This window comes from Mastacembelus armatus, chromosome 13 (assembly GCF_900324485.2).
Source record: "Mastacembelus armatus chromosome 13, fMasArm1.2, whole genome shotgun sequence".
Taxonomy (NCBI): domain Eukaryota; kingdom Metazoa; phylum Chordata; class Actinopteri; order Synbranchiformes; family Mastacembelidae; genus Mastacembelus; species Mastacembelus armatus.
The window spans coordinates 11,649,665-11,663,204 of NC_046645.1; the positions used below are offsets into that span (position 1 = coordinate 11,649,665).

The following is a 13,540-nucleotide window of genomic DNA, read 5'->3' on the forward strand; positions in this document are numbered from 1 at the left end:
TCAGTCTACAGCAATCATGGTAGATCTTACTCATTTAGCTGTAACCTTTAAAGCCCAGACAACAGGTTATTGGCTGATGTTTTGTTTTGAGTGGGTTACAGCAGATACATTGACAGCACACACTGACTCTTATCTGTCCATAGTCACTAATGTTTCCTGGTTTTGAGCTTCAAAGCTTCCCGATTTTGTTGCTTTTGCAGGAGACTCAAAACAGATTTAACATATAACTATTGCCTATTTCTTTCTGGATGAAATTCAAAATCTGCCCATCAATCTACACCCAATAGTCCATAATCAAAAACGCCACATTAAGTACTTTGTGGAAGCCCCTTTGGCAGCACCTGGATTTAGGCAGTTTATCTCATTCTTCCTGGCAGAAGCTGTGTCAGATTAAATGGAAGCATATGTGAGCTGCCATCTTCAGGTTACTACACAGATGCTCTGGAAGTTCAAGTCTCAGCTTTGGCTGGGTCACTCACGGACAGTCAGAGACTTGTCTTGGCTGCATGCTTGAGGTCACTGTCGTGCTGAAAGATGAACTGTCGCCCAAGGCTCGGGTTGTAAACACTGTGGAGCGGATTCCTTCCATGACCTCTCTGTGTGTTTTGCTGCATTCATCCTTCCCTTAGTTCTGACCAGTCTCTGTCCCTGCTGCTGAGAAGCCCCCAACACACGGATGGTATTAGCCAGGTGATGAGCAGTGCCTGCTGTTTAACAGACATAGTGGTTGAATTTTTGTCTAAAGGATTTAATTTTTGTCTCGTCACACCAGAGAACCGATCATAGGCACATATACATTATACTAACGTCTCTGTTGAGCTTATGCTCATGTGGACAGTTATGATCTTTTTAGTTCAGAGATTTCACATAACAAACACCTGTTGTTTACCCTTGTGCTTTTAAATAATGTAGGAAACTTTATTATAAAATTAGGAAAATGTATTAGTCAGTCTACACATCAACATAAAACTTATATTTCAAATACAAAGTGCAGTACTTCTTCCACTATATGTGGAAGAATATCTATCTATCTATCTATCTATCTATCTATCTATCTATCTATCTATCTATCTATCTATCTATCTATCTATCTATCTATCTATCTATCTATCTATCTATCTATCTTTCCCATGCCTTAATCTTTGCCCACAAAACGGTGTCATGTGGCCACACATTATTATACCACTATGTAGCTTCTCCCACTACACATTGTGTCCAGGATTTTAGTAAAAATGTGAATGTGAATGAAGCTTCAACATCACTCACTACCCTGCAGAGCAGAGTGACACTGCGTGCTTCAACACCGGTAACCATGGTAACAAAGATGATAACAATTGTAGCTTCAAAACGCTTATGCACTAAAAATGTACATAAAAATTAAACTGGATACTTCTATGAGAAAATAAATAAAAAAGACTTAAAGTAACAAAAATCAAATTACAGAAGTTTAAATAAATCTGCCATTTTAATAAAATAGAGTGGGAAGAGGAAAATAGACTGTATCATTTTATCTGGTGAGGAAATTAAGCAGAATATTTAGCTTTTGACAACACAGCCCTCCTGTAGTGTGTCACACACACTACTGGATAAATAGTATAGATAAAGGATGGATGAATAACTTCCTGAAACATATTGACTGTAACATATATGTGAGTCTAGTGAATCATTTTTAAAAAGCTGTTGAGGTCTTTGGTCCCATTATCTTTAAAGATGCCACAAGTTTTCCACATTCCTCACTGTTTAATAAAAAATGATCATATAATGTTTTACTCATAGAAGTTACAATCATCAAACAGGGTAAAACTTTTTCTGATGTGTTTTTTTTTTTGGCAACCTGGTAAATGAAAACCTAAGGGGAGACCTGCTTAACAAAAATGTGTTATAAATTTTGGTAATGAAGAATCTTCCATGGCCATATTATTTATATAATTATGTCTTCAGAGTAAGAGTTCCTGGTATTTTCTCCTTTTATAGTCAGTACATGGCCTTGACAGAATATATATTTAATGTTGTCTTTGGGCAGGACTCTGTTTGAAAAATAAAAATAAATAATTTGGCCATTTAAACTATGTAAGTCACCAAACCTGCTGATACTTTAGTCTGTGTCATTATTTTTAAAATACTGTATGTGGGCACAATGGATATCTTACCTCGCTGCTCTAATGAGAATAGGTGAGAGATTCAAATGAGCTGGAGTCAGAGCGCAGGTATAGAATGAAAAAAGTGAGAAACTAGGAGAGGAAAGTCTAAAAAAAAAACCCACTGAGAATGTAGCTCAGAATAAGGAGAGGTGAAATACAACAGAGCCTTAGTGGACAATTTGTGAAAACAAAAGTGCATGAAAGGAGAAAAAAGTGTTTTATAGGCGTATGGATTTTCTCCACACTGTGTTTTTATATACTTAAAGCTTCCTATAACACATATAAATGATTTCTGATCCTAACCAAGAAGAAAAAGATGTTTTAATATACAGTTTTGGCTTTATTTGGCCTTGATTCACATTTTCATCATTGCATGCTGTGCTTATTCAAGGTGAATGTGATGAACTAGAGATCTCAAGAACTGGTGCTATATTTCGATGCAGACTTACCTGCACTTTATTGCTTCAACATAAACACAGATTGTGAGCATGAGATGAAAGTCCTCAGATCACAGAGAAATGATAAAACAGTAGTAGCTGCTGGTCAAAGCCTTTGATAATTACAGTTTTTATATAATTTTACTTTTGTTCTTGCTTCGATATGCCATTTTATCCACTTTTGTCTGCTTTCCTACTGTTAGGCTTTCCAGTCTTCTCCTCTTCCACAAAGAAAACAGCTCTCAAAGTCAGCAGGTACTCAAAAATATAATGAATAATTTGTGAAACCCAAAAAAAAAACAAGAAAATATTATGCCTTTACTACTGATTTTGTGTCACTCACTAAACACGGATAAAAGTACAACAAAAATATCATTGCTTTTATTTCTGAAAGAAAGTATTCCATTCAAATAGTTTGTCTATTCCCCAGTCGAGTTCAGACACGAATGAGTAAACATGAAGCTCTGTTCAGCTAACAAACTGGTGCCATTAACAGCTGAAATGGTTGACAGTTAATACAACTTTACGTTCATTATGTTTCATACGCTTGTGCATTATTTTCTGTTACATTTTGCCCAGGAGTGCTCGAAATAGAACTTCACTGCAGTCTCGCTGGAGGCAATTTTCTGGTATGCATCTTTAATGACAACATTCTTCAAGAGGATGGAACGTGGAAGCTGATGAAGTGGGTTCACTGAAAGACAATTCAAAAAGGCTGCAGTCCACAGGTGTCAATGCTGTGTTAAATATCAAGCAACCCAACAGCTGAAATATAAAGGACACCATCACCAAACAAACCTAAATACGTACACATATATTCTAAAATTAGTTTAAAATGAATACCTATTTTAATATGTTACTGCTGTTTGTTTACACATATACATGTAAATGTGTATATAAGTAATGATGGATATATTTATATTTTCTCCAAAAGACAATAAATACTTCTATAGGGTTTTCACAGTTCATGTATACCTTTAAAATGGTTCTGAAATAACACAATACTGGCTGTGTAGATGTTCCTCCAGTCCTGAATTTATGCATGTATTCAATAAAAAGTGAAAAGCCCTGGTGGCTCGCTCATTGGAAGGGCAATGAACTGAGCAGGCAGAGAGATGATCCCCAAAAGTGACTGGAATGTACATTCATATGCTGCCTACTGTATTAAAATATGCACAGTGTCACTCAGTGAAATTTCACTTAATGTGCACATGGCAGAAAACTGCTCTGCATAAGTATCCCCTCAACCTCTTCTTAAATAATCACTTCAATAATACATCAAATCCTTGCATTTTTTTATCCCTGTATTGTTTTGGTTTTTCACCATGGAAAGTGGTCTCTCTCTCATTGTATAGCAGCTGTAATACACAGTGTGACATATAAAATGGCTGCAAACTAAAACACATCTCTTTTGAAAGACATATATGCAAAATAAACACATTTATACAGGGGAAACATGAATAATCTTGGTAGCTGATGTCACAACCCACTACTCTCATATATACATATACTCTCTTCATGGGCAAGGCTAGTTCCCCTCATACAAAAAAATGTATAACACACACTTGGATGACCTTCACAGGTGAATCACAGTGATGTATGGGAGCAGCTTCACATCAGACATGTGACCAGACTTCAGCCCCCTGTTTTCCAATGTAATGCAACTACATTTCTCTCCAGCTCAATTTGGTGTATGATGACAAGCTGCCACATGGTAAAAGTCTTGGCAGATATACAGATGCTTTGCTAGAATACTGTGTCTCTTTACTAGCCTCTCTTCCTCACTTGTTCACCTTAATTTACTACTATCTGTTCTTTTACAGCCTAATCTATCTCTATGTACTCTACAGACAGGTGAAACACGTGTCCTCATGATGATATCTGGAGAGGAAGCACAAGAATAAGCAAACAGGCTATTATAAAAGGCTTAAGCAAAGTCTCTATTTGGGTCACCTGTCGGTTCTGTGGGAGAAGTGATCAGAAAGAAAGGAATGTGAAATGATTAAGAAAAATGTCCTTCATCCTTTGTTGTCAGACGTTGTCTTTCACCCTCCTCTTGAGAGCCCACTCCATGTGTCTCACTCTTCCTTGTCTCCTGCGTGCTTCCTGTAGGCTTCGTTAAGAAGCTGTATCTCCTCATGATATCCCGAGTTCTCCTGCGTCTGTCGCCGGCTGTTCTGTCGATGAGCCTCCACAGTGTCAGGTATAGTGATATTGATGGTCTCTGTTTCGGGGTTGCTGCTGGTGGGAATGAGCAGAGAGTAGGAAGCTGTTTCGCCCAGGTCGCAGGAGACGAAGCGGTTCTCCCTGCGTGAGTAGCGCAATGATGGCGAGCGAGCGTGGGTGGATGACTGACTGATGTTGGAGACGATGGAGACACTGTCCATGGCCTCCTCATTGTCACAGATTTCTAGAACCTCAAGGTGGATCTTTACATTTGTGTCCCCTACTCCAGCCCCTATTCCCATCCCCATTCCAATCTCCATGCCCATGCCTATGCTGCTGACGTTCACATCTCCAGCCTGGCCTGCTGATGCTGGATCGTCCGCACTGGGCTCGTGGCCAACTGATTTGGAGCGATACACTTCCACCTTAAAGCAGGGAGAGATTTATAATACAAGTTCATAGGACCAGAATGTAATTCAGTATTTAATTATTTTCCTGCTGTTTGAGTCAGACTAAGATTAGCTGTTTTGTCTTTCCTTCTTTCAGTCTTTACAAGCTTTACATTTCCCAAAATGTCAAAACTGTTCCTTTGATGAATTGCTCACAATGAACAGGAGCTGAACCCAATCTTGCTCAAAGATTTTAGATAAAGAGACCATGTTGTGGTTGACTTTACCTTCTTGGCATTGTTTGGGGAGATTTTGAGGCCGTCACTGCTCACTTCATAGGTGGAGAGAGAGAGAGTCTTCCCAGTGGGCGCTTGCAGAGACACGGTGCCCTGAAAGGCACACAAGGGGATTGACAGCCCACCTGATGACCTCTGCAAAGAAAACCCAAAGAAAAAAAGCTACATTTTCAGACGAGATCTAGTATGACATCTTCATTTATGTACAATTATTTAAGAATACTGTTGTACTATGCAGTGCTGCCTACAGCAAGAGAGTTTTGGGTTGTGAACAAGGTCCTTCTGTGTGGAGTTTGCATGTTCTGCTATTAGCAGTATGGCTAATGGATGTTATCAAGAAGACTTTTAGCTGTTTGGTTTTCGTTTCCTTTTTTTAACTAATTTGGGTTTCATATCAGTTTGGCATCTTATTTCATCTCTTTAATGATATTTTATGTTTTCCAATCATACTGCCTATTTATATAATTTTCATAGAGATTTATTCACCACAATGTACATCAAAGTGAGCCTCTGTCAACATGATGTTCTTGAGATAATGCATATTCTTCGTAAGGGGAAGGAGAAGCAGCCTGCGGTGTGACAGTGGGGAGACTGTGGCAGGTCTCATTAAGGCCTCTGAATTATTTAGATTAGTGCAATATAATGATCTGATTGTGACTATGACGCACAATAGAAACAAAGACGATGTCAATCTCTTGTCCTCCCTGACTCTGTTTTCCTGTCATCGTTTTTTGAATCATTGTGGATGGAGAGAGACACATACTGTATGATGTTGAGCTGAAAACATACTGTCAAGGAAATCAAATAACACCGAGAACCCATCAGTGTGGGAAGTACATTGATGGATGTGTGTGTGTGTGTGTGTGTGTGTGTGTGTACACACTCTGGGTATATGTAACACATAGTAACATGGCTTTATTACATGTGATCTTGATATACATTTTAAACCTTTTTGACTATTGCACATTGCTTTTACAATAATGATTTTGGTGGGATTGCTATGAAGTTTTATATTGACATTCATCAGTCTCCTAATGATTTATATAATATGCCCTCTTTTTCTGTATGACCACCAAAACATGAGCAATGTACTGTGAAATGTCTCAAAAGCTACTGAATGGATTGCTATCAAATTTGGAAATGGATATCCATGGTGCTCAGAGGATATATCCTAATAACTTACCTTGACTTTTATCTAGAAGCACCAGCAGTGTGAAAGCATTTAATTAATCCTATAAAATATCTCTGTTTATGCAGACCTGCATGGTTCCCCCAACTTTACCTCTACAGTCACCACAAGATTAACTTTTAGTAGTTGAAGCTAAGATGTCGCAACAGTTACTGGATGTATTACAATTAAACTTGGTATAGAAATACATTTTCACCTCAGGATGAATTGTAATAACTTTTGTTGATCCTCTGGCTTTTCATATAGCACCATCATCAGGTGAAAATAAGTGTTTTGCACTCAAGTGCCTGTATAACTATGACATACCCTGTTCAGTGCTAATAATCAAATGTTCGCATACTGTAACTGCAAAGCATCAGCATCTTAGCACCGTTGCAGTTCGCATGAAAACATCATGAATTTAGCATGTAGCTCATTCATCCATAATCTATACCTGCTTATTCCTATTTTTAGGGTCACATGGATCTGCTGGAGCCTATCCCAGCTCTCTTTGGGTGAAAGGCAGGGGTACACCCTGGACCGGTCACCAGTCCATCACAGGGTCACATAGAGACAAACAATCTCACAGACTCACACTCACTCCTATGGGCAATTTAGAGTCACAAATCAACTTAAAATGCATGTTTTTGGACTGTAGGAGAAAACCAGAGTACCTGGAGAAAACCCACGCAAGCACAGGGAGAACATGCAAAATCCACACAGAAAGGCCCCTGCCAGGTTTCAAACCAGGAACCTTCTTGCTGTGAGGCAACAGTGCTAAGCACTAATACATCGTGCTGGTTTGAAAACTCCTTTGTACTTATATATTAAAATGTCAACACCTATTTTATTTTAGCAGCAGTACTGTAAGTTATCAGCACCAGTACAAATCATTTTAATTTCCATGTCTATATCAAAATTTATACTTTTTTCACTCTCCACCTTACTGATGAGACCAAAATTGATTTACAATGTCACATGTGCTCTCAGAAGAGTCAACGGGTGTCATCTAAATGCGCATTAGACCTCCAGTTCCCCTCAGTGAGATGGCTTTTGAATGCGCCCCCAGCTCTGTGCTTGCTAACAGAGACTATAAAGTCACAGAGAGGGTAAAGATGTCTTTAAGTTCTAATTCCATGTCCCCCTGCGGATGCTGAAGGCCATAAGGGATGACTGTGAGGAGTTGAGATGCTGGGTAATGACATCTAGTCTGCTAATGAGGAACAAAACACAGCCAGGAAATGCTATAAATCACAGACTATTTAGCCTTAGCTTTGTTGTTGGGCATTGTGTATATACAATAGATATTGTTTTGTGTATTTCTGACTGTTTTTTGTTCATCATGTCTTTTCTGACTGTGTTTGGATAGCGGGGTAGATTGCTGGATCTGTGCTGCTTCATTGCCATGGCTCTTTGGTGCACCTGTTTGTGCATGTTTTTTTTTTATCTTTGTCTGTTTATATATATATATACACTGTAACTGTACTTGCATATAATACTACCAATCAATAAATAAGGCCTAAGGGAACATAATATACAGTTTGTGATTAAGAAACTGTGAAATGGGACAAACACACACACACACACATAAACAAGCCAGCAGTGAGAGTCTGAGACTTATACATGATGCAAAGTGAGTGCCAAAGCCAAGCTGTAGATGCACGCTCCATGGATTTTCCACCCTCTGGTGATTTTCAAACCAGACTTATAACTAGAACAGAGACAGAGAGGAAACCAGAGAGAGCTGGAGTGTGTGCGTGCGTGTGTGTGTGTGTGTGTGTGTGTGTGTGTGTGTGTGTGTGTGTGTGTGTGTGTGCAAGTATGCATGCATGCTTTAGCATCTGTTCATGTCCCAATTATTTTTGTGAGTCTACAAAAAATTCATGGTACTGTTCTAAAATTTCACAATTACTGAGGTGTCAGTTTCAAATGTAATTCCTGTGGCTGTGTTGCTGTTTTTCTGGACTAGAATGAGGCTGTGTTCTCATTTCTGTCTATATCTCCAACACCAACATACTTATCATTAAGCCTTCAGTGTTTTGTGCATGTTTTAACAATACATCCAACATAACAAGAAAAGAATTAAGCATCTGGTATTGTGAGAGCACAGGATGACAAAGTTTAAACAAATAAAATGGTTAAACAAGGATTAGTGGACAGTGGTTTGTGTCCCCATAGCAAGCTGTCTTGAGCTGCATTAAATTTGGTGCTCTTTGACTTTGCATCTACTGGATAGAGTTACTGAGCGAAATGTTGGACCTTGGCAGACAGTCACCACAGCATCATATAGTGCATACAAAGTTTTGCTGAAGTTGTACTAAAAAGAAAATGGATTCTGTCCCAAAAAATTCATAAGACTAAATCAATAAATAGGTTGCACCTTGGAGCTAGTCTGATTTTAAAGTGGAGTGGTGCAGCAATGAATGAATATTTAGACAGGCTGACATTTAATAATGACATTTAATAAAATACTATGATGTATATGGTATTCTGATCAATTGCTCTATTAGTCAAAATCTATTGAGGATTAGCAGAGGTAAGGATGTGCAGAGAGAGAGGAGAGGAAAGGAGACAGGAGAGGAGATGAGTGGGGTTGGGGGTTGGGGGGGGGGGGGGGGGGGGGGCTAAGTGGAGGAGAGTGGCTAGGAGAGAAGGGATTTTAACAATTTTATCTAAATCACATGTGACTCCCTGTCTGTCAGCTTGATGCATATTCACAGATGTGGAAAACAGACCAACAAACAAAAAGTCATGCAGGCTAGAGGAGAAACAAAACTGCACAAACACATTAATATTTCTGGCTATGTAAAGACTGCAGCTTAGTCCGCCATTGGAATGTTTTGTGTTTTCTGTGGAGGTGCATTGCAGTAAGACCGCATTTAATTTCCTTTTAATATAAACTGCAAACACAATAAAGGAGACTAAAAATGTATTAATGTTCTGGTTCTGAGCCTCTGCACGTTCATGCAGGCAGTTATTTAGGAAAGCAACACAGTATAACTGTGGGAAATCAATGAATGCCAACTTTAAACCACAGATACAAGCTATAAATAATTGGTTCAACATCAGACTGAAAAAAAACAACTACTCTGGACTGTGGTTTACCTGTCTGGGTGTTCTCTCTGATTTACTCCTGCACCACTCCCAGTCTGTCAGCTCAATTTTCCGACACTCCTCATGCGACAGCCTCCTCTCTGGCCCCTCAAACACTGATGATGTGTCAGTGAGAATATGACCTTGTTCCCGTTGAGAAGACAGAGAAGGGATACAGTGGAAGTCATCATCATCTCCATGGCTCTCACAGGGCAATGGAGGACAATCAGCCAGTGCCTCTCCTCCACCAGCCACTGCTTCCAACAGAAGGTCCGAATGAGAGGAGCTGTCCACTGGACATGTGGTGCTGAAATCACACTTGGGCCCCAGACTGGAAAGCCCACCACTTTCTTGTGCATCAAGCTGGGTATTAGGGAAGTCACAGTTAAAGAGACTGTGATAGGCAGGCTTTTCAAGGGGCAGACTGGTATGAGACATGGTGGCATGTGACAACTTGTACACTCCACAGCCTTGTTGGAAGGAAAGGTTGAACTTCAATCTTCTTTTCATTGCTGAAAGAAGTCATGGAGAATTATTTAATTTAACCCTATATCACACGGGGTAATATGTTCATTATATAGATGTGAGAACACTTGTAGGTGCACTGTCAGTATATTTGTGTTGTGTCACTGGTCTACCTGAAGGTTCCTGTGTCGGCTCCCGTTTACAGTTAATGAAGCAGCCACACGGCATGTGAATCCAGCGCTCAGACAGCACGAACAACGGCGTGACCGCAGGGGCAAGCAGAGTGAGGAAGAAACTCAGGGTCTCCAGGGACGAGCTGCGTGCATTCACTGCGTGGCGCACCAACACCAAAGTCTTTGAATGGAAAGGAAGGGGAAATTAATTCACCAAGGAGTGAGTGATTCATTATGCATGAGGAAGTGGGGGGAGGGAAACACATGAATGAAAATATATCACACAGATGCTTCACCCATACCACCTTCTTCTTCTTCTTTTTTTTTGTTGCTCTTGATTGTATTTTGTGTTGAAATATGTCAGTGCCATTTGAACCAAATACAAATTGTACTGTGTATAGGCTATTCCTTTATAGATAGTGTTTTTACAGCTTTATAGAAAGTTATGTACCTGAAAATGCACAGATTCATATATTCTAAAGCAAATACCTCTAAGGCCAGAAACGTTTGTTCTTTTAAAACAATAAATTTGGCTCCACAGAAAGAAAATTCATTGCAAGTTCACTGTATTCGTGATCAGTGAAATCTTGACATTTTCTGTATTAATGATTTTCCTCATTTTCAGTGTTGCAAGTTGCCAGTTTTGTTTGGCCATCATTGTCTGCTGGCTGCACAGCATTTATCACCTAAAATTCTTTTCTTTTTTTTTTTTTGTTCAAGCGAGAACACATTTTGTAACAGCAGCACACGCTGTGTAGCAATCATGCAAAGTATTTCATAACACAACCCAATGAATGCTGCCCTTTAGGTGTTGACTGAAATCTGCCAACGACTGTTCTCAAGGCCTTCGGGGGGAATGTTAATTTAATGAAACACTGGCTGTAACTAAATAACAGCTTGGTTTTTAAATGTCCAGTGTTTGACAAATTTAATAAAACTGAAAACTGTGATGAGAAGTGTAAATGGTTTCAAAACTTTAACCATATCAGAGGACTACAGCATAGATTATATCATGTAAAATACTGTGCTTCTCAAAGTTGACTCATGGGGCATTCAGGGACACTTGGTTTCCTAAAAATGTAACAATACTGAATGGAATAATAAGTTATATTAATAAGAATAACAGACTTCCATCCTGATTTAAGATACCACTTTCAGTTACTTTTACCTACACTTTAAACTCATAACCAACACACAAAGGACAGCAGCTTAATGGATTAATTGAATCGCTCTGCAATCTTGTGCTACATTAGAGCCTGTGGATGAGTTTCTAGCTGACTGATTGTTTTATCTTGCCCCTTTTAGAATTTGAAGTGAGTTTATCTATCTTGTAACAGGTGTGATGTTGTTCCAATATAACAAACTATTCCACTTGCTGGTAGTGTCATGAATATTCTAGAAAGTGTCAAATGAAACATTATATAAAAACATAACAACATAAAACAAAAAACACTTCAAATCTAAAAAGCAGGTAATGTGCAACAACTGAATAATACGATTTTGCAAGAATGTTGTGAAATGGAAGTGGATTTGATCACACTGCTTACCATCATTGGCATCCATAAAATAACCCGGACGACCGCCAGGATCATGGAGAAGCGCTTTTGTGCAAACACCACTGGTGTGTCCCCGACAGCGGATGTCGTCCCCTGCCTTCTGACAGACACTGGGGACAGGCCGCTGTCCTCTTTCTCCCTGAGCTCTGCCCCACATGAACTTGGGCTCATCTCGTTGTAGTCACCGAAACTTTTGTTGAGGCTGTCCCGGGAGAAGGACTGTAGGTCACAGAGGGGAGCGGAGCCACTCAGTCCCCTGGCCATGTCCAAATAGCTGGGATACAGTAAAGTCCTCTGGGGCTCTCTGGAGCATAGCAGCTGATATGTGAGGGGGATAAAGAAAAATAACAAAGCTCCGAAACACAGGGAATATAAAGAGAAAAGCAGCAGGATATAAAAACTATCGCTCTCTGGGAAGCACCCAAGAGACGCCGGCGTAAAGCTGCCCCATCCGCACAAAGGTAACACGCTGACGGCCAAGCTGACTGCCCACACAGCGGCAATGGCCCACATCACCCTTAGGGGCCGGCGGACAGACTGGAGCACTCCAAATCTCTTGGTGACATAAAAAGTGTAGGCTGCTATAAGACAAGCTTTCATATTGCTAGAAACCCCCTGGAACACGTAGAGAAGTCCAGACAAAGTGCACAGGCTGCCCGACCCTCCACCTTTGTCGGTCTCCCACTGTAGGAGCATGAACAAAGAGAGGGGGACCACACTGAGCAGGTCGTCCACCGACATGGAAGCCACAATGAGACAGAGAGAGGTTTTCCTTCTCATCCGGAGGAGAGACAGCAGTGAATACACACCTCCGACGAAAGTAGCAGCGGCGATGGTTACGCACAAGCCGAAAAGCAGCAGGTGAATTTGCCTCTCCACTTCAGATGGGTCTGTCGTCTCGTAGGTGGCCGTGGAGAGGTAGCTCTGGTTGGGCGCCGGAGAGCTCAGGTGCGTCGTGGGCATTTTCAGTGTATTAACTTCTCTGTCTCTTTTGGCACTGTTAACCGGTCAAATGTGACTCTTCAGTCTGTAAACTTCAGTGCGCAGCAAATATATGGAGATAGCACAGCATGCCCAGAATGCCAATAAATAAATAAATAATAATAAATTAGACACTGGCGATAGTGAGAGACTCATAGCGCGACATTCTTCTTGGATCCAAATGGGAACGCACCCCTAACCTAAAGCTTTCCGGTCTTTTGGATGTGGAGCCTCGCGAGTATCGAGCTGGCAGGCACTTGTGTTCACCGTTCAAATCGCGCAACCAGGGCATCTCTTGTTTCCAGCTGCCGATTTACGCGCTGTCGTCATCACCGTCTCCCCTCACGGCAGTCACTGGGGTTGGGCTAAACGCAGCCTTACCGTGTCCGTGTAGAACTAGTCCGATGCACCAGGCTGCATTTTCATTTGTGGATTAACTGGACCCTTTTCTCAGGCCATGCCAAATGCATAAAAAAAAAACAACAACAAAAAAACAAACATCTGTCTCTCTCTCTTCTCCACCCCAATTTGTCCCCACGACCCTTCTGCCTGGATGATGGAAATCTAAGCTATTTTTTGGACATTTCTCTTCTGCCAATGCAGATTTGTTTAAGTGTGTAAGCGGACTATCAGTTTGAGATTAATTCCATTTGGAACCAAAATGACCCGTCTGTG

At 40.4% G+C, this 13,540-nt stretch overlaps 1 protein-coding gene across 1 annotated transcript; it reads right to left on the bottom strand.

Moving 5' to 3' along the window:
- Nucleotides 1–3,839: 3,839 nt before the first annotated feature.
- LOC113125249 (probable G-protein coupled receptor 149) lies at nucleotides 3,840–12,856 on the bottom strand. The gene is made up of 5 exons (XM_026298593.1): nucleotides 11,876–12,856; nucleotides 10,329–10,509; nucleotides 9,703–10,202; nucleotides 5,421–5,564; nucleotides 3,840–5,169 (listed from the first exon to the last, which is right to left on the bottom strand). The coding sequence occupies exons 1-5, from the start codon at nucleotides 12,845–12,847 to the stop codon at nucleotides 4,657–4,659; spliced, it is 2,310 nt and encodes a 769-aa protein (XP_026154378.1). The 5' UTR covers nucleotides 12,848–12,856; the 3' UTR covers nucleotides 3,840–4,656.
- Between the last annotated feature and the right edge of the window lie 684 nt (nucleotides 12,857–13,540).